Source organism: Alosa sapidissima, chromosome 21 (genome assembly GCF_018492685.1).
Source record: "Alosa sapidissima isolate fAloSap1 chromosome 21, fAloSap1.pri, whole genome shotgun sequence".
Lineage (NCBI taxonomy): Eukaryota > Metazoa > Chordata > Actinopteri > Clupeiformes > Clupeidae > Alosa > Alosa sapidissima.
Window position 1 is genome coordinate 14,480,190 of NC_055977.1, and position 23,143 is coordinate 14,503,332.

Here is a 23,143-nt window from a genome sequence, read left to right on the forward strand (position 1 = left end):
CGATAATAACCGCCGTTCTATAGACCCTTTCAACAATAAAAACAAAAACAATGCTTGAGTTCTATTTGGTTCCCAATCTACTTCCTCTGCATTAAGTAAGGGATAATGTATAGAACGCCGGTCATTACTGGGAAAATAAGTCCCGACAGGGCGAACCGGACCCCGACGCATAGCGGAGGGGTCCGGAGGGGTCTTGTTCCGCCCTGAAGGGACTTATTTTCACAGTAATGACCGGCGTTCTTTACATTATCCCGCTTATTATACGGCTACTTGCCAAAACGAAATAATAAACTCCCCACGATATGACTTTAGCCTACATAACCTAGCCTATTTGTTACCGTTCATCGTGGCATTTGCTGAGAAACAAATAGGCCTAGTTCGCAACACACGCTGCTGAACTTGAATCAAACATTCTTTAGAACACAGCTGCTGATCAACCGTCTGCTTTCACGTTTGAATGAAGTTCCAGTCCTTGCGTAGTGATATGAAAGACATTAATCAGTAGCACAAAACCCGTTGCCATTGACAGCGGTGATTAAATGCTTTGCCGGTGATTCATGTAGATTTAACATAGGCCCGAACGTTGGGAAGGCCCATTCATGTGAATGGAACGTTCTGCAGCACTCTGAAGAGCCGTGTAATAAGATAATATATGGAATGTTAAAACCTTGTGGGGCGAACTATGATGCTGATAATGGAACTCTTTTGAAAGGGTCTATACATTATCCCTCAGGCTACATAACAATCAGGACTACCTCACACAGGAGCTATGCATGGAGAGGTCTGTGATCCAGGCCTCCTCACTGGTACAATTACTTCCACGTGTGGGTTTGTCGCAGAGACTCCTATTTGTACTTTATCCATTAGGATGTATTCATGGTTGCCCAAGAGCGCCATCAATGTTTATGCGCACAATGAAAGTGGAGCGAGAGAGAAGCGATTTTTTTGTCCTTTCTCCCTGTTCGCTTGCTCGCTCTCTTTCTCTGAGCTTCTGGGAAAGCTCAGTCGGACTTTATTTGGCGACTCGAAACAATTTATTAGCTGAAGGCAGAGAGTGAACAGCTGCATAAGGGAGAACTATGAAAATGGGAACATCTTAACTCCACTCTCTCTATGGCTCCCACCCCCTCTCTCTCTCTTTCTCATTCCCTCTTTCTTTATCTCTCTGTACCTTGCTCCTTCTCCTCAACACTTCTTCCACAATCTGGTCCAATGGTACGAGGGGGCATGATGGAAAAAATTAGGTCATGTTGTTCACTTCATAAATTAACAAATGAAGTTGGAGTTTTGTCTGTCGTCTGATTCTGTGGATATTAGATAAGACTGCGAGATAAGAACAAGTCACAGCAGGAACCATAACAGCACGTTTTGTTTTTGATTGTCTTTTTACAATGAAGTGCATATCAATATGCCCTTTATCCTATTGTATGATATTTCATATCATAAGTCAATGTACTAATATTTTAATGATGTGCTTTCTTGCAGAGAAAGTTACCAAATACTGTGATGAATCTGGCTATTGGTTCCAAAGTCCTTCTGTCAATAGGACCTGGGCTCATTGTCTCGCGTATCCAAAAGACAAGCTCAAAATACAGCAGGTAAATTTAGTGATTTTTTCACGGGTTTCTTTGGTAACATAAAGTCATAGATTATTTGGTTTCCCCTGGATGTGGTCACTCTCCCTGTGTCTAAGCTGTTTACATTGGCCCATAAATTGCAACAGAGTATATCCACCCTTGGTTCTCTGGAGCCCAACCCAAATGCTGTGGAGGAAAGGACAAAAATTATGGACGGCCAATACAAATGCTTTGAGAAGATGAACATGGATCGGCCGTACAACAAGTCAGGTATCAGTACCACTCTCACACAGCATGGCACAGCAACTACAGTGTCAGCTGCGGTTCCCAGTAGAGGTAGAAAAACATGGCTTCAGGAAGTAAAAGTCCAGGAGAACTATGGCACAAGCGGCAGGTTCCCGACTACATACAGGGCCAAATGCCCACGATTCCGGTCAGCGATCATTTCCCAATCCCACTCCTAACTCTCTCTCCCATTAATTTCCTTTCACTCTCAACTTTCCTATCTTCCTCAACACAAAATGACCTCCAAAATATTCAAAAGTAAAAACCCTACCATGTTCTACTCCAACAGGTAGTTTCACTAATTACCTCATCTAGCCAACTGAAGAGGTGTCATAATTAGAATCAGTAATACAAATACAAAAACAGATCTTTTATTCTCTGAAACAGTCTTATTTCGCTCTATTTCTTGTTCTCAGCACTTGCTGTCCCATAATGTTGTATGCTTGGTGCTTGACTGTTGCAAAATTTGGTTGTGGCAGAGAAATTTGTAAAGACTTCTTCTGGTTCTGGTTTAGGACTGTTCTGCAACCGGACTTGGGATGGGTGGATGTGCTGGGACGACACTCCAGCTGGTACCTACGGCATCCAGAACTGCCCCAACTACTTCCCAGATTTTGATCCCACTGGTAAGAGCTCTTGGTTGGTTTCATAGTTTAGTATCAAGTAGTATCAAATCTAGTTTGTTTGTTTCTATTTAATTATATAGGTAGAAGTGTTTTTATCTCCTATTTTGGTTCAATAGTGGTTTAATATGTCTTGTAGAAGGGCAAGCATGGTCTATTTCTATACAGTTTTATGAACATAATAATTGACAAAATGCAGGTAATGCTGGAGGGACAAACAGTCTAATCTTACAGAGCTTTCTAGACATAATATTTAATTAAATGCAGGTAATTCTTTCTAACCTTGATAAAGTGGAATAATTTACTCACACATGTCTGTATTGTCAAGAGATATACAGTAGCCCTGCTCTGAGTTTTAAGTTTTAATTAAAGCTCATATAGATGAGTGGGTGCCCCACCTCCACCTCCACCCATACCCTACTCCAAATCAAATACTGTGAGAGAAAAAATAATAATTAGAGAATTAAATCCTCCTCTATTTGCCTTGCTACTGTAGAAAAGGTCACCAAATATTGCGACGAGCATGGGAATTGGTTCCGGCACCCTGACACAAACAGAAGCTGGTCCAACTACACGCTGTGCACAGCGTACACGTATGGCAAAGTCAGGGTAAGACACGGCGATGTTTCTCTCCTCTCTGCTTTTTCTTCTTTTCCCGGTTGCAGAACGCATAACAAAGAACAACGTCTAAATTCAAGCACTGAGAAACCACGGCGACGGAGGCAAACAACTTTGTGTTTCTCCGAGCCTCTATAAAAAGCTGTGGTAATGGGAAAAGATGTGCTGCCGCTGCCCCTGGGGTGTGTGTGTGTGTGTGTGGGTGTGTGTGTGATTGTTTGTCTTGATGAGAATGGGACACAGCGCTCCACATCAGTGTGACAGAGCATCAGCAGTGCTCCCTGTGTGACTGAGAACATTTCACAGATTCAGACACAGTGATCAATGACATATTGATTGAGCTCTTGCTTGAATATTTTATTGATAAAGAATTCATTTAGAGGACATCCACATGTGGATATTTGATAGCATACTAGGTGGTTGTGGGAACACAGAATTAATTTCATGGTAACACCTCAGTAATCAAACTAGAATTGATACAACAAATATTTTATGTTTATAATACAAACACTCAATTTGATTAGTGCCAGTGAGACCCATGGCAGTCAACTCTGCGTGCATAGTGCCTGGAAGAGGTTGCATGAAATTATACAAGATTTATTACCACTAATCTTATTGTTCAATTAAGTGCAGTGTGCCAGATTGATAAATTGCTGTAACATGCTTATTACATGCTTGTACTTGTTCTTGTGCTTGTAATTACATTGTAATAATGGTACGATAATTTACAGAACACTCATTGGAGATTGTGTTTTTAATTTTTTATTTAATTCTTTGAAAACTATGATCTATTTATGTTTTGTTTTTCGTCCTTTGAAACAGTTTCATGCCCAGACGACTTCTGTAGTATGCTTTCTCTTAGTTTGTCAATCCATTTTAAAATCCAGCGTCCCTATCGTGCTTGTTCCTTTTTTAATTCCTAGTCTGTCTGCCAACAGAGATCTGCCTCGTCTGATTCTGACCTGTAAAAATAAAAAATAAAAAAAAAAGATAAAAAAAATCAGTCTATTGAGAGAAGCAGGGATACGATTTCAATCAGTTTCCCATTTAATGAGACACAAACATAGACTGTGAGTTCATGTTTTTAAACATGAAAGCCCCTTTCAACATAGATGTGACTACTATTCCTAATCAAGTGGATATATCATCTGCAGTAATAATATTCATTAATAATTTGTGATAACGTGGCAAGCAGCTGGGAATGCACAGCTGTTAAGGCAGCCCGTTTGCATCTGATTGCATCTGTTCATTTTTACATAGGTCTACAATGCAATCTTTTTACATTTGCATTTAGAAACTGATCTCAAATGCTGCAGCAAGCACAGTTGATTGGAGAACATTAGCATGTCTAGTCTGACTAAAATCACCCGGTATAGCCCTGTGACCATGTTATATCATTATGGTAACCACGGAAGGAGCTCACAAAGCTAATTTGCCGCTAACTTTGTTGGTTGACTGTGACACCACACACCAGGGACTAATTATCTTTGTTCGACCCAAACACCTTTTAGTCTTTTAAGTGCCTCTCACACCTACAGATTTCACAGGGCTCTGTCAGAGTGGCTGTCAAAGTGTGCCTGTCCTTACTGACAGATTTTACCAGCAGAGATACATTTTGACACAGAACTATGTTAAACTGTGATAAAGTAAGATTCATTGAATTATAGAGAGTTAGAGGAGATTATGGTATGTTATGAGCAATGTATGTTATGTTATGAATTTATGTGCTGTTACGTTATTTTCTGGGCTAATACTTCTATCATCAGACTTCCTCCCTATACTATTGTCTGCTCATGATTTTAGTTTCTTATCTATTATAGTTGTACCTGCTGAAAATCTGCCAAAGGGTGCAGAACCTTCTATCATGATGTGCAAATACCACTGATAAAAGGTTCTGTCTCTGTCTCCAATGCTGAAAATTCATGTTCTATTTCTGTTTTTCAGATGGTGTACGTCCTCTACTACATGGCGGTGGTTGGCCATTCTCTCTCCCTGGTGTCCCTCCTGATCTCCCTGGCCATATTTTTCTATTTCAGGTGAATGTTTATTTTTAATTCCCCCGAAACACGGAACGTTTCTCCACAGCTGCCGCTGAATTATGCAAAGGGACGACTCGCAAAGCCTCCACCTAGACTCTTTTTTGTTTGGTATTTCGGTTTGTTCAGATCAGAAGTCATAAAAAAATGATAATGACCTGGTTTTTCTCATGCAACTTGCATTGCTCCGGCTGGCGACTTGACGTTTTATCGTGATGACATCTCTCCTATCTCTCAATCTGTCTCTCGGCCCTAAATGCAACCGATGGCTAATTTGCCGTCTCTGCGAGGCAAAGGATGGGGATGGGGAGAAAGAGGTGGTGGTGGGTGGTTGGCGGTGAACCATTTTATTCAAAGTGCAATAGCTCCTGGCCCCAGCCAACTGGCGCCATGGTGTCGTGATTTACCGCTACGCATTAACTGTTGTCATTCATCACCCGAACCCAATTGAAATTGGATTGAAAAGATGGATCGACGTTTTGTTTGACGCCATTGGCAGTGACACACTCTCAGACACACACAAACAAACACACACACACACCTGTGGAGATCTCCATGGAGAGGCAGAGAGAATTATTTTTGTCAAGTTATGACTTTGAATGGAGGTGATTATTTCTGCACAGCCATCAGCCGCAATGATTTCCATTTCATGTCCTTGCCTGAATGACTTAGTTTGCATGTTGACGATGGAATGTATACAACATCTCTCTGGTCAATAAAGTTTCTAATGGCAGTGAGAGCTTCTATATCACTCCAATTTATAAACATTGTTGATTTATTGGATGTGAAGGAGACTGTATGTATTGTGTTTGAGTGTGTACATTTCCTCCTAAAAGTATGTCAAACACATGTCTCATATATTTCAGCCAGTTTCTCTGGCTTTCTAGGGTTGCTCTGAGTTTGTCCATCTATCCTGTGTTTGGTAATGCTGCCTGTCCATGAGAATGAAATTTGCTACTATGGTGGTAACTGTGACTGCCTTGAAAGTGGTGCCGCTGACAGGTTTTCGGTTTCCTCCATTTCATGCCAGCTTAGCTCTGCCTTCAGAACGCCATCAGCATCCCTTCACTGGCATACTTCGGAGGGCTCAAGGTATTTCATGGCTCTGTCTAATGACTGGGAGAGATGGGAGATGGTTAAAAGGCCCGCTCTGCTACATAACTAGTACTCCCCGCCCTTTGATCACCGTACACATATTTATCTGATGGAGTTTCTAATTTCAGAAACAGGCAAAGGGAAGTGGAAAAATTGGGTTGTAAATAGTAGCTGCGGAGAGGGTTGTTTTGTGAAGGTCAATCACTTCAAAGCTAATGAGGGCTCGTTGGCGTATTCAGACTCACCAGAAGTCTTGCTCTTATTCCTGAAGTCGGCACTTCAGAATTAGCTGGCGGGTGGGGGTTGTCAAGCAGGTAGGCTAATTAAAAAATATTCTGTGAGGCTAAAATATGATCCCTGTTTTTTATCTAATTTAGCCTTATGTACGTGTGTAGTATCACAAATTACTGTGCATGTTCATTGTGTCTCAATTCGCAAAACAAAGCACTGATTAGGTCCACATTTTTCTTGTGCTATATATTGATATATTAATGTTCTCCTAGTACTAAAACGCGGTGGGTTGAGTAACAGCCGTGTTTGTGGGCCCTAAATCCGAGCAAAGATTTTGTAATCAGCAGCCATTTTATAGCAACTCGTAAATATACAACTTAGATGCATGATACAGGTGTAGCTGCCTAATCCAAAAGATGTGTAACAGTAAACTAAGCCCATTTGTCAAACATTATTTTCCATTGATATTTAAGTCCAAAATGCGTAGTGCAAAAAACAAGTCCTGCTTATAATTTCCCAACCAATTGCTGGGCAACAATTTTGGTCTCAGAAGTGCATACTTTTATGACAATGGCGTGATATTGAAGGCCCAGTATCCTTAATTGGCCAGGGTTTAAATTCGAGATCTAACCATTTCCAGATGTGAAGTTTACTGAGGTATGAGACGGCATACAGCTGGGAGTTTCTCCCTTTATTTATTGCACCAGTTAAACATGGCCAGATTCTCTTTAAGAATACTTCGGCCTGTGTTGGAAAAACAGTGCCTCTGTTTCAGACCCGATTAATCTCTCCCCAAAGATGTGTCCACTTCGGAGTGCGATTGTTTGGGTGTGGTGGTGAAAAGAACACATTATGATTTGGCAATCGGAACTAGTCTCGCTGGGTACAGTATATCAATTTTTGGTGTGCAAATTAATTTTGGTGTTTTAATTGTATTCCATGAAGAAAATCACTTTGTGCTCATCTAGTCTATGATACTCTGAAAGATTACCAAGATTACAAAGGTAACATGAGGAGAGTAACATGAGAAAACAAAAAAATTCTGCTATGATTTGCATACATTCAAATGACACAAAGCATTGGTTCCAAGCTCTTAATATTTAATCTTGTGTAGTTATGCATGCAAACATTACAGGTATATATAATTTATTAATCATAAACTGCTTCTGATTTACTAATGGGATTTTTGACAATAGAGCTACTGTGTGCTCCCATGAAATGAAATTTGTATGAAAGATTTATTTATTTCAACCCAACTTGAAGTTTATTCCTTGTCTCTAATCTCACCCTTTAGTTTAGAATATATGTAATTTCAGAATGTATGTAAGAATATATGTAACTTTATGAGAGTTGTGTCTTTCCTTTAAGAGAAAATGGTTCTCGCTCAAGGATCCCTTCATCTTTGTGAATCAGGCTTAGGGATATTGTTTAATGCCTCATCTCTTTCCTCACTGGTCTGAGAAGTTTGCGTCTGATAATGTCATTACAGCGGTTCCAGCCAGACTCATTCTGTCCATTTTGTTATTTATTGTTCTGTTTGCTTCACTGAAGCCTCTCAAGTCGATGTGGAGTCTCAGGATGATACGAGATACTATAAATTAATGGATTTTTATTGTCAGATGCAAAACAATCAATAACCCTAATGTGACACAAAACATTTTGATTATCCACAGTGGTGAGGTCATCCATCGTTGAGGATTTATTTTCAATAATGGTGAACTTTTCTTGTGCCACGCAGTGCAATCAATAAATATTTGAAAGGGTAACACAGTCCGCAGGCAGACCTATGACAGTCTATTGTCTTGATGATGTTTTCTTTTTAATTAGTTCAAGAAAGACCCAGTGTTTGCTGTTCCCACACTGCTATTTCCCACAGCCAAATGGATTTCTCCAATTATCCAAAAAATCGCTCACTTAGCATTTACTTTCACACATCAGGCACTGTCATGACATCTCTCTCACAACTCATTGTCTCTCTCTCTCTCTCTCTCTCTCTCTCTCTCTCTCTCAGGAGTCTAAGCTGTCAGCGGATTACACTGCACAAGAACCTCTTCACTTCCTACGTGCTCAACTCCACCATTACCATCATCTATTTCATATGCGTGGTCAACAATCCTAAAATGATGGCACATTATCCTGTAAGTTGCTCTATTTTCTCAGAAATAACCCTTTTTAACAAGTTACAAATGTGCTCTTAACTTTCTAACTATTATGTCATAAGAAATGCGTGAGCATGTAGAATTAAGTCAGCAGTTGGGACGGTGTAGATTTGTTTCGATTTAGGTTGATTTCATGCACGTGACAAGACACAGCTACCGTTCATTTCTACTGTTTTGTAAAGTTCCTTTAGATTTGTGGACAGTCCACACACATCTTTGCCTACAGTACATACATTTGAGGCGAAGATTATCACTCCTCCCTACATATACTGCTCTACAAAAGTTGTTCGTAATTCAGTATATGGATAACATATTTTGTGAATACTTTGCATTGAAAAGGAACACAACCAGGAATGGATATTCCATTAAATTAAACATTTGAATGAAATTACAATGTAGAAAACACTTTGGATTCAACAAAAAAGGCACAATTGGCAGCTATTAGATCTTCACAGACTTTAGCTGAACATTTTGTTCAAGTCATTGAGACACTGGGATGTGCGGTCCAGTTCTTCCTATGCTAGCTCAGTCAGAGCATTCCATGACAGACAACACTCCAGTTCAGACTTAAGTTTCCACTCCTGATAGGATTTCCAAAGCTTGGAGGTGTGCTTGGGGTCATGCTGTCAGGTTGGAAAGAAAAGCTGGACTGATACACGCTGTGGTATCTATGCTGATATTCTCTAGAGGTAATACAGAAACTTTTCATGCTTCCTAAAATATCTCAAGATCAACACACGCTCCATGCATCACAGGCGGTGATGAGGGAACAGATGTCTAAAATCTCCTAGCCATTTCAATGTCCCGTGTAAAACTGTCTACTGTAGCCAAACAATTGAATTTTTTTTTTTTATTTGCTAAATCCCATGTCAAATATGATCACCACTTAAATCTATTAAGGGATTGTTTCTCATGTTCGGTGTAAGCTGTGCGAACCGTTTTCCATAGGAACACAATGAAACAGCATTAAAACAATCAATGAGTAATCCACTCTCTAGCTGGAGCCGTATACTTTGTCATTCTGGCATTTTTTTTATTTCTCTTAATACTAGTAGTCATATCATAAATGTATTCAGATATGGAATCCAACATTTCTGTAGAAAAACTTAACGATGATGAGGTGATAAGGTGCCAGTCTGATTTAAATGAAATATCATAATAATATTATAAGGCATAAGACATTTGCGATGTACCCGTGAGCTATACTGATATTATTTTAAAACTACAGTCTCCAAACTTTCGCAGGACCTTGAACATATTTTATTCCAAGTACCATATGGTTTTGGAGGTGGAGAGAAACATTCCTCAAAGTCTGACATGGAATTATAAATCTGTCAGACTGGAATGTGAGTTTAACTACCTCAATTGGTCCTGATGCTTCCTAAAGCAGATTGTCCAAAAATAGTCTTAAATTCTGAAATAAAATGGCTTGAAATTACAATTCTGATATGTTTGGTCCACCTTTATCCATATATATATATATATATAATGGAATGAATGAATATATATATATTTTATTTATTTTATTTGAGCTACCCCTCTGTTTGTTCAGCGCTGTGAGATTCTGCTTGCAATGCATTTAACAATACTACCTTATTCACAATTATTTTAATTCATTCAATAGTCGTCTAAAGCGTGAATGAACAAAGTGAAGCGCATGAATAAGGGATGCTCTGCGGGAGCTTCTCCGGTTATAATTAGATCGTTTGACACGTTACTCGGTAGCCATCGGAATAAAACAGGAACAGAAACGAAATTCCAGTCGGATCTGATCCATCATTCCTCTGTGGTCTCGAATGCTGATACCGTCACGTTTCTCACCTCGCCTTAATCCCTCTGGCACAGTCGGACCTCTGTCTTCGCTCAGATCCGTCATCCCGCTTTTGTGCGAGACGGCCGGAAAGAAATGACTGCAGTGGAAAATAATCAAATAGAGATGTATCAGCACGAACACTAGAAGTGGCCCCTGCCAGTGTATTCTCTCTGTGCGTGTGTGTGTGTTTTTTTTTCTTTTATGTTATGGCCAAGCTACAGAAGACAAATTGCTTTTGGATGCCAGAAATGGATTCCAAGAGCGAGCTAGTTGAAAAAGACTATGGCTGGAATTTAATCAGTCTTTTTATTAAGTTTGTTACATTTTCTTTTTCTACTACCTAAGCTAATATTTAGAAAAACCTAAACCCGATTAGAAATACTTGAGATTGAGAACCCACCTCGTTAATCTTAGTTTTGAATAGTACTAGTTAAAGTGAATAATGCACTAACTCATATCACAATTTCGACTTGATCAATATTTGTTTGAGTGCTGTTGCTCGTGTTTGCTACATGTGTTGTTTTAGGAAGCTGCACGCCTTCTCTGTTGGTGGTAGTCTGGCTCTGAGTCTTCCAGAGATTTATGGCTACACTAGTGTCTGGTCTGTCCATCAGACTACTCTTCCATCGCCCTCTCTCACTCTCTCTCTCTCTCTCTCCCTCTCCTTCTCTCTGTCTCTTCCCCCTTTTTCTTTATCTGTGTGATTGAGCTTCTGGTGGATAGACATAAACATGTCCCTGAGACTGGGGTTAAGTCCAGATGGAAGTGGAGTGTGTGATTTATGTGCTGAAGGTGTAAAATGAAGATTCTGTCCTCAACTCCTCCTCATGCCAGCAGAAACAATATTGGCCATATTTCTCATGTGGTACATTAAAGGTTATAAAAAGCATAGCATCTTATTGACGCTCTCTCATAGCATATATCTCATATATACAGTTGAGATTAATGATGGTCATTTTTCTCTGACCAATTACATTTTGCTGGATCATGCAATGTGCTCCATTTTAAGTATATAGGTGGATATAGGAATTGTTTATGGTTGGATACAGGAAGAAGATTGCACAGGTGGATTAACAAGATTACTTGTTATTTAGGGGGCAGTTTGGTTTGCAGTGTTGTTTGACTTGTATATCCAGTCCAGATGGGGATGTATGACTTACAAACAGAATGTAGACACAAGCGCTCGACTGCTTATGAGAGTGTTTTACATTTCAGGTCTATAAACATAAACATAAACAAAAAGATAGATAAACAAATTATAAACAAATAGCTCATGAACAAAAGAGAGCCAAATGACTTTTCCAGTTTTAAATAAACAAACAAGCATCCAAGCAAACTAAAGGGAGAAGAGGGGAAAAAGATGTTAATGGCTTGCTTATTAACCATATGGCAGAACAGTTTGCTGAATGAGTGATAGAACTCAGGAAGCCAGCGTAACCTGGCCTCAGGGACAAAAGACTAACACCCTCCACAGCAGCCCCTCATTAAATCTCCACACAGCCTCCCGAGCAGCAGCAGCAGTGCCAGTGACAGCATCACACATAACAAGGGGCCCAAGCCACAACACATACGCACACAGCCACTCAACGGGGAGAAATAAAGTATGCCTCTGCAGTATTTCTACATTTGAAATGCTCGTTAAGTTGTTTTTATTTTTGGCCTTTTAAGTTTGATACGGCAGTGAAGAGTGACCAGGAAATGAGCAGAAATAGAGATTGTAAGCAGATTCGGGTAATGACCTCAGGTTGGACTCGAACCCGAGGCCCCGTGGGCACTGAGCCCATATGTGGTAGAGAACACTGGCACTACTACAGGGCTCCGTCCAGTCCTCTTATCGCAACATGTCAATATTAATTATAGTAATTAGGCTAGGCATGAATGTGGTGGTCAATATTATGGATCTTTTTAATAATTTTTCTTTCATGATTTTTTGAAATGACCACTTTCCTAGACACTCACAATTTTAAAACACTATTTCATAAATGCAGTCATGACTGAAAAAACAAGCCCACTCTTCCAACCAACATTGACTGTGATTACAGTACTTGCCTATCCCACAAACATTTGTCTTGGTTGTTATCCCTCCCTGCCATCTTTCAATTGTAGACATGTTTCATTTTGTCTAATCCTGTGTCTGGAACCTGCAGACACATGTGGGGAAAAAAACAACAACAACAGCAGCAACAGAAAAAATGAAACAAGTAGCAGCGTTGAATAAATTGTTGTGCTGTTGTTGACCTTCAGCGGGGGCCTGCCTGCAGTAGCAAGGTGGTGAATATGAGTCATTTGGCCGCTCCTGTCTTATTCAGCAGCGTTTAGAGACAGCGGCCTGCTGCGAGAAACAAGTGGCTCAACTGGCCACTGGGAATTGAACTCTGTCGAAAAGCCGTCAAGTTTCGACAGGCAGCTTGCTAAGGAGGTCAACAAACGTTGGCACTGGAACAGGTCAATGAGCGGTTAAAACACATGCTAGCATATGAGTCTGGGATTTAAAAATGGAAATGAAATGGCATTTGACGAACCATCTACAGGGATCTGTCCGCCATTAAGGATTGCACAGCTGTGCTCACAGGCTAATGGAGATTATATCTAGATGACATTGTTATAAATTTGGTTTGGAGTCACCTGATTTAAACCTCACAATTACATTTAATGTTGACTTAATAACACCTCTATAAAATCATAATATTTAATGACATTGTTTCTATTTTCCCTTCTAAAACCCTCTAAAAATGTTAAGCGGTGCAAAAGCAAAGGTCAAATAGAACCTCTATGTGCACTGACATCCACTGACAGATGTGAATGATGTTGCCTTTTTTCCTCTCTCCATCCCTCTCTCTTTTACCCCTCTCTCTATTTCTCCTCCCTCTTTCTCTCCTTCCCTCTATCTCTGTATCTGTCTCTCTCTGCAGATGAGTTGTAAGATGCTGCAGTGCTTGAACTGGTACCTGCTGGGCTGCACATACTTCTGGATGCTGTGTGAGGGTGTGTACCTGCACACGCTCATCGTGGTGGCCGTGTTTGCTGAGGAACAACACCTGTACTGGTACTACCTCCTAGGATGGGGTGAGTCTCTCTCACATAGACACGCACACACTCACACGCACATACTCACGCACGCACGCACGCACACACACACACACACACACACACATATACACACATACACAGACACAGACACAGTCCCGCTGGCTGGGATGAGTCACTGACACACAGTTCTCTGGGTGACTACTTTCCCCATCCCCTCCCCTGTCACACGGCCACCTTCCTCTCTTTCAGTCCGATCTGTTTTATTCAGTATCCCCGTAAAGCCCCTGACTCCTCCTGCTGTGAGTGATGTCTCCCGTCTCCCACGTAATCACGAGCATGTGTGACACTCGACATGGCAACTTAGAGTAAGTCAAGTGACTGGAGCCCTTCTCCTCTGACCCCATGTCTCGACATGCCTTCCGCATAGTCTGATTTACTGCACAGAAGTAAGTTTACTGCCTTTACACCATGTTTTCGCACACATAGACACACACACACACACACACACACACACACACACACATAGAGAGAGAGATTCAAACATCTGCACACTCAAAGAGCAAACACAATGCTGAACAAAAGGAAGGAAAACTAATGAGGATATGAATGCCAAATCAGCTTGGAGACACACACATACACACACACACACCAACGCAAACAAACAACCGTAGCGATGTGATTTCAGAGGGCCACTTAATGCCAGAGGTCACACTTAATGCCTCCGCCCCGGCGTTTATGCCATGTCTGTTTACTGTACATAAATCAGCTTTAATAGCCATTCAGGGTTGCTCTTAAATGTCTCTGTCGGCGCCCCCTGTGTTTGCATGGGCCGCCCGCTACTACTGCTGCCAGTGCCTTTCAGATAAGTGGCCAGTCAGTGGTGTCGCCAGCCATTGGTGGGCCGCTATTACAGATGGTGCGGCGATAACCTTGGACAGTATCAGTCTCAGCTCAGGCAGGACAGAGAGAGAGAATAAGGGAGGGAGAGAGAGAGAGAGAGAGGGAGGGAGGGAGGGATGGAGGTTGGGAAGAGGACGAGCAATGGACAGGCAGAGTTACATCTGTGGACAGTCTGCTGGGCAGTCAGGCCTCATTGGGTTTTTAAAAGCGAGCCGTCCGGTCTCATCTGTTTATGGCTGGCGCTAAAAATAAAGGGGCTAACGTAAATGTTGTGCGCGGCCCTAATGATTAATTACTCTCATCATCAGTGGAGAGCTGTCAGCATGAAAGCAATTGATCCCGGGCAGTGGACAGAAACGGAGAACAGTTTATGAGTCCATCCCAACACGGATAGTTTGAAACAGGATTTTTTTTTAATGCCAGTGGGCTGACTAGAGAGTTTTTGCGGTTCAGCAACACCACCACTGTGGTCGCAGTAAGTCTCACAGCACCATTTTGAGTTGCTGCACCATGTTGTGTGGCCTGGACACTGTGCAGACTTTGCAACTTTGTATTGGATTTGTACCTGGGCGATGCGCCAGATGTTTTAACATTGTGGTTGGTGGCGACTCACGGTTTTAACTGCCATTTTACTTTCATTGTGACATTGATGCTTTGAATGTCACACTAACAAGACTTCTCCTTCATTCTTCTCCTTCCTCCTCTCTCTCTTTTTCTCTCCCTCTCTCTCTGTTTTCCTTCCCTCTTCCTTCTCTCTTTTTCCCAATATAGGATTCCCCTTGGTGCCTACAGTCATCCTGGCCATCGCCAGAAAACAGTACTTTGATGACCAGTGAGTCCACTTCCACAGCCTCCTCCTTGAAACAAGCTAAACATGCAGAGCTGAGCTGAGCTATAATGAATTCTCTGTCTGTCTTGTTTATTTATTTGTTTGTTTGTGTTTGTTTGTTTCCACTCCCTGCCGTCTAGCTGTTGGCTAAGTTTAGAAACCCATCTGCTTTATGTGGTGCACGGACCTATCGTGGCAGCGTTGCTGGTGAGTCAGACCCCATTCCTTTCCACGTTTACGGAGGCAAACCCATTATCTGAAATGGTCGCTCCAGTACCGATGTAAAACTGCTTACCCATAGTACCAGCGTATTATTCTTTTTGTGACGCCGTTAATGGCTTTGACCTGTAGTTTGTGTACAGCAGGAAAGAAGACTTTTAATGACTTATCCAGCTTTTATGGATCCCTCTGAGAGCCATGTTTGTACTCATAAATCATTTTTCAGGTGCAGGTGTGTTTTTTATAGTTGGCAAATGTCCCTGTTAAAATGGGCCCTCACAGGCATAAATGGGCTTGGTAAAGACAATCATAGATCATCGTTGTCTTCTCCTTCTCCTTGTTCTTCTTCATCATCTTCTTCTTCTTCTTCTTCTTCTTCTTCCCCCTTTCTCATGGTTCTTCCTTTTCCTCTACTTCTTCACAACTGCCCTTTTTGCTTTTTCTTTTCATTTTCATTTTCTTAATTTCCCTCTTATCTTCTTCCTCTATTTTTTCCAATTCTTCTTTTTTAATCTTCTTCCTCCTCTTTCTCTTCCTCCCATTCTTCTTTTTCTTCTTCTCTTCCTCTTCCTCTTCCTCTTCCTCCACCCCACCCCACCCCAGGTGAATCTGTTCTTCTTGCTGAACATCGTGCGGGTTCTGGTGACCAAGCTGCGGAACACTCACCGGGCCGAGTCCAACATGTACATGAAGGCGGTGCGGGCCACGCTCATCCTGGTGCCGCTGCTGGGCATCCAGTTTGTCATCCTACTGTGGCGACCCGAGAACCGCCTGGCCGGCGAGATCTATGACGTCGTGATCAACATGCTCACGCACAACCAGGTGAGAAAGGCCGATAGATTAGGCAGGCAGAGCAGATGTAGGACACACTGGACTTGAGATATCTACGATGTTGTCAGGAGTTGTCCACCTGCCAGGTCTTTGTGTGTGTGTGTGTGTGTGTGTGTGTGTGTGTGGTGTGTGTGTGTGAGTGTGTGAGTGAGAGAGAGAGAGAGAGAGAGAGAGAGAGAGAGAGAGAGAGAGAGAGAGAGAGAGAGAGAGAGAGAGAGAGAGAGAGGAGAGAGAGAGAGAGAGAGAGAGAGAGAGAGAGAGAGAGAGAGAGAGAGAGAGAGAGAGGAGAGAGAGAGAGAGAGAGAGAAAAAGTCACTCTTAGGAAAGAGAGTGTTTGAGATTGATGCAAATGAAGGAGTGAAAGAGAAATGTAGACTGAGAGATTTTGGAAAGACATAAGGGGCAACTTTTATTGTAATCATAGTATGTTGAGAAGAGAGAAACTTCACAGTAATCCTATGTTTGTTTTTGTTAGTTGCATGTATTTGCTAATCAAAATAGCTTGTGAAACCAGGAGAAGGAGCTCCAGCCTCCCACTCCCATCTGTAGCTGCAGTAGGCGAGAGGAAAGTGTTTCCTTTTCCTCACTTGTTGGCCCTTTGAGGCCTGTGCATCAGGACTTGATACTCACATTTCCCGTTTTGAAACACCCAAAGCCCTGTCAAGATGAACAAGACCAGGCATTAGTCTCAGCCAAATAATCACTTCTCTCTTCTACGCCTCTCTCCTCAGGGACTGCTGGTAGCGACAATATTCTGCTTTTTCAATGGAGAGGTAAGCAACACTGTTTGCCTATCAAAAGCCCCTCAGCAATCACATCACATCAAATAAATGCAACATTACACAAGCCATATTTCCACAAGGTATAAGGCAGTAGCTGTGTGGTGCATCTCATAGTGAATTGTTGCTTCATGCATACTTAAGTGAATAGCAAAGTCCCTTGTCAACACTTGGCATAACATGGGCTTGATGCAAATTTAGAGACTCGGTCTCTGTTCCTCTGTACATAGCAAACTGAATACGTCAACACACATTGCAGTATAGACTTGATGCAATGTAGTGACGCAGCCTCTGTCTCTATATATAGAGAATTGACGGCATAGAAGTTTGCTCAACCATATCGCTTGTTTGTTTGTTGTGTTGGTGTGTTGTGTGTATGAATGAATGGATGGATGGCGTGCTCTGTGCAAGAAGCCTCGCTGAGGCAAGAGCCCTGCTGATGCATGAAGCCACTGGTCAGTCAAGCATTCAGTCAGACTGTTTCTGGGTCAGGTCTCGACCAGGCTCTCTGTACCTGTGTCATCAGATGTTACATGCCCTGCCCAAATCCACAGTGACAGCGTGTTGTGGCAAACGAGCACTGAGCTTCACCTCGTTTAGCTTCGGCAAGGGGGCCGGTCGTATGTGTGTGTGTGTGTGTGTGTGTGTGTGTGTGTGTGTGTGTGAGGAAGTGGAAGGTGACTAAGGGCCGCAGATGGGCAATACATTATGACACATCTCAGAGGGACGCACTGGTACAAGCCCCATTGGCGGGATGGCGCACACACACACAAACACACACACACACACACATTTATATACAGATATATACACAAATGCACACCCTCACAAGCATGCATGCAAGGTCGCAAACATTCAGAATTCTCACCTATATAAGTTAACACACATGCCTGTTAACATGCACCTGCAGCACACACACCATCATGCACTAATAATACATACTACTAACACATAATTTCTGAGTAGACCTGCATGTAGGTCTCATTCGCTATTCACCTCATGTAGATAAATATTCCCACACACACACACTCTCACGCAATCTGACTCACATACTCACACAGGCTCATTAAAGGCTTTCAGGGCCAGGGGTCGATGGGGCAGGCCATGGAAAATATGGATCACTTGGGTCACTAACACCCAAAAACACAACCATTCAGAGCACACAAATATGAGAAGCCTAGCGACACCATCACATCTCTCCCATAGACCCCCATTGTTAAAAGGCACCGTTGCCTGTAACAAACTAGGGGGCACAGTGTGACTCCATTCCCCCACCCTTGTTCGAACAGTGACAGTTCTGCCTGTGTGCTTATGTACTGCCAGTACCAGGCACAAATTATGCACTCAGACACAACAAAGGCCAAACTGTCTCCCCTGTGTCTACTTTGTCTTGTCTGGGGACATAAAGGACAATGTGGGGACCTCTAAAAAACAAACTAAAAACCGAATGATGCTACTCAGCATGAGGTTTTAGGTTTTGGCGAGATGTGTGTGTGCTGAATTAAACAGTGTGTTTGGCAAGGACCTGAGGAGAAGTTATGTTTTATACATGGGAATTATTTTTCGGGCGCTTGAAGAACTGGGTCAGTTATTAGCTCACAAATGAGGAGTCGCCACTCATCAGCGTCAATTGAGCCTGGTAAACAATTTGGACGTGTGCACAGAAATAGTTCAGGCTGCTCAGGATGTTTGTTTGTCTTGTTGGTTTTTGCTGGCCCTCGTTGCCTCTGCATTTGTAGTTGATGCCATTGACTACTGCCTTTGTAGTGAATGTGGCCATTGACTGATTTGTGTCTGATCATGGAAAAATAAACTGGGGGAGTTAGAGAATTGCTTTGAACCTATGATAGCTGTGATTTTATTTTTTTAATTTAGCAGAGTTCAATGTCAGTCTAGTTGGATAAACTGACAAAGGGTGCAGTGCAAGGAAAACAGTTGCAGTTGCCAAATTATCAGCAAAAATAGTCATTCAACATGGTTTTCATTATCGTCAAGTTCATTAAACCCTTGAATTAAATATAATACCAATTTCAAAATGTCTGTTAGTCCATTTTCAACCATAAAAGTAATTTCTTAGTTCATAGAGAGAATACTTTGTTAAAAACTCCAGAGCCCGTTCAGAGTGACCATATGCATGTATCGTAGGTTTTCTCCAGGAAGAGGTATGGTCTCTGGTCACTGCTCTAGTTTGGTTCAAAGCCATCACATTTTAAAGCACTAATTTGTTTTCCACAAAAGTGCTTCCTTTATGACTCCTTCCCCATCCTAACCCAAGCCTGACTGCACAAGTGGGTTGATAAAGAATGAAATAGGTGTAGAGTATAAAAAAGTTCTTCAACAAAGTCTTATAAGATCTTCTCAAAAAGCACAAAGCAACACAAAGCATGACTGATGGTGTTGGTGAGGAGTCTTTTGAGCAATAAATTAAATTGCAGCTTAGTCAGACAGGGCTTCAGTGTACTTCAGACAGGATAAATCTGAGGTAAAACTGCCTGTCGCATCCCAGCATGTCCACAAAGAGCTTGACAGCCACACGTGGGTTTTGACCATTGACTTTATCCTTTCTGAACTGTGCTGATGTGCTTGATCAAGCAAAACCTGTTTGAACAGACGAGTCACTGTGTGTATGTGTGTGTGTGTGTCTTTGTAATAGTGTTTATATCTTTATAAATGCATCATAAAACAAGAATTCATATTCATACACTAGGTTACATAACTGTGGATTTATTGTTTTTTCAAAAAAAAAATATTACAGTTGTAAAAAGGATGTTGTTTAATCAGCTATATCTATCAAAATAAAACAGATAAGCAACAAGTTCAAGAAGGAAAAGAACAGTGCCCAACTAACTTACTCACTTAAATGCTTGTAGGACTAACACCACACAGCTCCTAATGAACTACTGTTAGTGTTTTCTAAGCTAGATATCGTAACACCCCCAATTATCACCACTTTTGTTCAGAAATTCTAAAACAACGATGTTTTTTAATAACATTCGCTAAATCAACCTTACATTTTTCAGTAGCCATAGGTGTGTAGATTAGAACCAAATCTGGTTTGGTTCTTAACGGGAGCATTTACTGCCTGAAATATCCGATTTTGTTTACCACGCTCGGAGTTATAGTGCTGGCCTGATGGGTCGCCTATTTACACCGTTTCAACTGCACATGAACGGTTAGACCGAGAATTCTCGTCATGAAATTAAAATTCCACTGGAGCTCCAAGCGGTTGTGTACACGCAGCCTTACAACACTGTGTACAGCTCTTCGAGTCACGGTAAAATGTAATTTTTGGTACATAGCTAATTAAGATACACCTATGGTGTGGGTGGTTGTGTTTCTTTAGGAGTCCGCCGTCTTGGTTTGTATAGAAATGGATATTAAGTGAACTATACACGCAAGACGGTGGAAATACGGGAGTTCCGATAGTAAGTTAACTTATTTAACCTGTTAACATGGGAGCCGATATGAAAACGGACACTCCACACAGCTGACACACTCACGCCACGCCAGCAGTCTGCAGCCAGCCTAACAATCAAATTACATTTATCCTCTGACAATAGAAATTTTTTATTAATATTTTGATGCGATCAATTATTTACGAGAATTTCAGTTAAAGGTATACTATGCAGGTTTAGGTATTTCTCGTGACTTGTACCCCCTGTACACAATGAAAATGCTTTTGTTGTGGAGGTGAAGGATTAACAACAGGCAAAAACTATCTCCAAAGAGCTATATCTTCAAAAAAGGTAATGTTTCACGATTCTCGCGAGATTTGTCGGGTCGCCGTTCTTGAAGTTGCATGGCTGGTTGTCTCGGTAACGACTCATTACGTCTATGCTGTATAGCTATGCTAGGTGAACGATTCGCCTATTACAAGTTCATTTACCATCAAATTGGCTTCGTAATGGTTATATTAAAGTAAGAATATTGCATAGTGTACCTTTGAGATAGTGGACCTAACTTAATTTCATCCTATTTTTTCATTTTCAGTCTGTATCTTTTGAGTGATTTTTGAAGAATAGAAAATGAAAGTACAAACACAATTAAAGACATTTCACAAAAATATTGAATATAAGGGCAATTCCACGGAAAATGGACTTTTTGTCACATCCATAACGCCAGTGAAATGCCTTGGCATTTGTATGATGTGAATGATAAAATTCATGATATGCATTTTTTCTCATGTGCATTCTTCAGCCAAAAATAGCAAATGCTCAAATTTCATGTAATCATTCACATCATACCATACCATCACATTTTATTGCCGTTATGGATGTTACAAAAAAAAATATTTTCCATGGAATTGCCCATAAACTCTTTTGCTTTCATAAGGACAATTGATAACTCGGAGAACAGAAGGGGCCAGGCCAAGTCATTTAATGCTAATAATTGCAGTTGACTTGAAAATATGGCTGCTAAAAAGGACTTTTATTTGGAAGAAAATTACCTTACATTTATACCACAGTAATGTAACAGTGCGTGAACGTTGCCTTTTCCTGAATATATTATGCATTTATGTCATGTATGGTTTGATGAATAGGCTATCCACTCACCCATCTAGTAAAGTGTTACTTACTATTCCGAGCACCTCATCTCTGAGCAGTTCCATTAAATTCTGGGAAATGCAAAACTGTTAGGCTCATAACCTTGGCAGTATGTTGATGAATTTGCCAGTCGCTCCTCGGCTGTCTAACCCTCCAGAACCCATTGCTGTGTTCCTGTGTGTTCAGGTCCAGGGGGCGCTGAAGAGGCAGTGGGTGCAGTACAAGGCCCAGTGGGGCCAGCGCAGGAAAGAGCACTGCTCCATGCGCTCCACCTCCTACACTGCCACCTCCATCACCGAGGTGCCCAACTTCATGTACCATCACGACTGCGGAGGAGTAGGAGGGGATGGGGTCGGGGAGCAGCCTAACGGCAGGCCCGTGGAGGATTGCGAACTGGTTGCCCTCAAGTTTGGGGACACCTACACCTACACCTACGCCTATGAGAGAGGAAGAGGAGGGGGGCGAGAGGAGGCCTCCTGAACAGCAGGGGGCGCTGGTTCGTGGAGAGGGGAGTACTTGCCGAGTGTGGCCTGCGGAGTGTTGGGTTGGAGGTGTGGGGGGGGGTCATGTAATGTGGAGAACACCTAGAAAGTTCTGTGTTCCAAGCACTGCAAATTTGCCCACCACCCACCCACTCACATCCACTCTGTGTGGCTTCCCCTTTATGCCAGCCTCGGAAGCGGGTAAAGGAGTAAGGCCATGATGGATTGCAATGATGGAAAAACAAACTATAGCTTTGTGAAATGGACAACATAAGAAAAACAGAAATGGCATGTGTTGGCGTGGGTGTATGGGCAAAGACATCTCCTGAGAGACATCCAAATGGCGTGTGTTCATTTGGGTTCGTCCTTAACATGCTGCTGCTGCTGCTCCTGCTGCTTCAACTAGCATACAAACAAACAGCAACAAACAAACAAACAAACAAACAGCAACAAACAAAGGCCAAATAAATGGAATAATTGAAAGAAAAACAGAAGAGGTGTGTGTAAGCTATTTCATGACGGGACCTGATGGTCCACCACCCAGACGTTGCTTCACCCTGAACCAAAGGCTGTGGTGGCCGGTGGACCGTGTGGAGATTTCGGACCCCTCACAGAACCAAGCCAGAGCCATCAGACCACTTACAGAACCAAGCATCGGAACTGAGACTGAACACAAACACAAGTCCACCACGCAACAACATCTAGACACACACACACACTCACACACACACCACACTCCTCTGTTGGGTGAGCAGTTGAAAGTGTTACCCTGTGCCTAAGCTCTGGAATCTTGTGCATATATTCTCACCAGTTTCACCCAACATTTGTCTGCTGAGGGGTTTTCTGGGAAATTGTTCTTTTTTTTTATTCTTGACTGCTATTTTGCAACCTCAAAATAGCTTGTCTGTCTTGTGAGGCCTCTGATTGTAATGTTAGTGCAGCTGTGCTTTCAGTGTTTTTGTCTAAAAAAAAGAGTGCATGGAGAGAAAAACGTCCGAGAGTGAGAGAGAGAGACACAGAGAGAGAGAGGGAGAGAGAGAATGACATACTTCCGTATGTGTGCTGTGCATAGTGCTGGGTCGTGTAAACCCA

General features: G+C 41.9%; 1 protein-coding gene across 3 annotated transcripts in view; it reads left to right on the forward strand.

The window, feature by feature from the left end:
* Nucleotides 1-22,093, forward strand: part of calcr (calcitonin receptor) — a 45,179-nt gene extending 23,086 nt beyond the window's left edge. Inside the window, exons 1-13 of one of the 3 annotated variants that reach the window (XM_042075879.1) lie at nt 762-806; nt 1,486-1,598; nt 1,724-1,847; nt 2,378-2,488; nt 2,982-3,094; nt 5,048-5,139; nt 8,477-8,603; nt 13,350-13,503; nt 15,139-15,199; nt 15,337-15,403; nt 16,019-16,237; nt 16,978-17,019; nt 21,756-22,093. In XM_042075879.1, coding sequence (XP_041931813.1) covers nt 770-806; nt 1,486-1,598; nt 1,724-1,847; nt 2,378-2,488; nt 2,982-3,094; nt 5,048-5,139; nt 8,477-8,603; nt 13,350-13,503; nt 15,139-15,199; nt 15,337-15,403; nt 16,019-16,237; nt 16,978-17,019; nt 21,756-22,049 — 1,554 coding nt within the window. In that variant the 5' untranslated portion in view covers nt 762-769 and the 3' untranslated portion in view covers nt 22,050-22,093. The other 2 variants (XM_042075878.1, XR_006026043.1) reach the window with 2 other exon arrangements.
* Nucleotides 22,094-23,143: the final 1,050 nt, after the last annotated feature.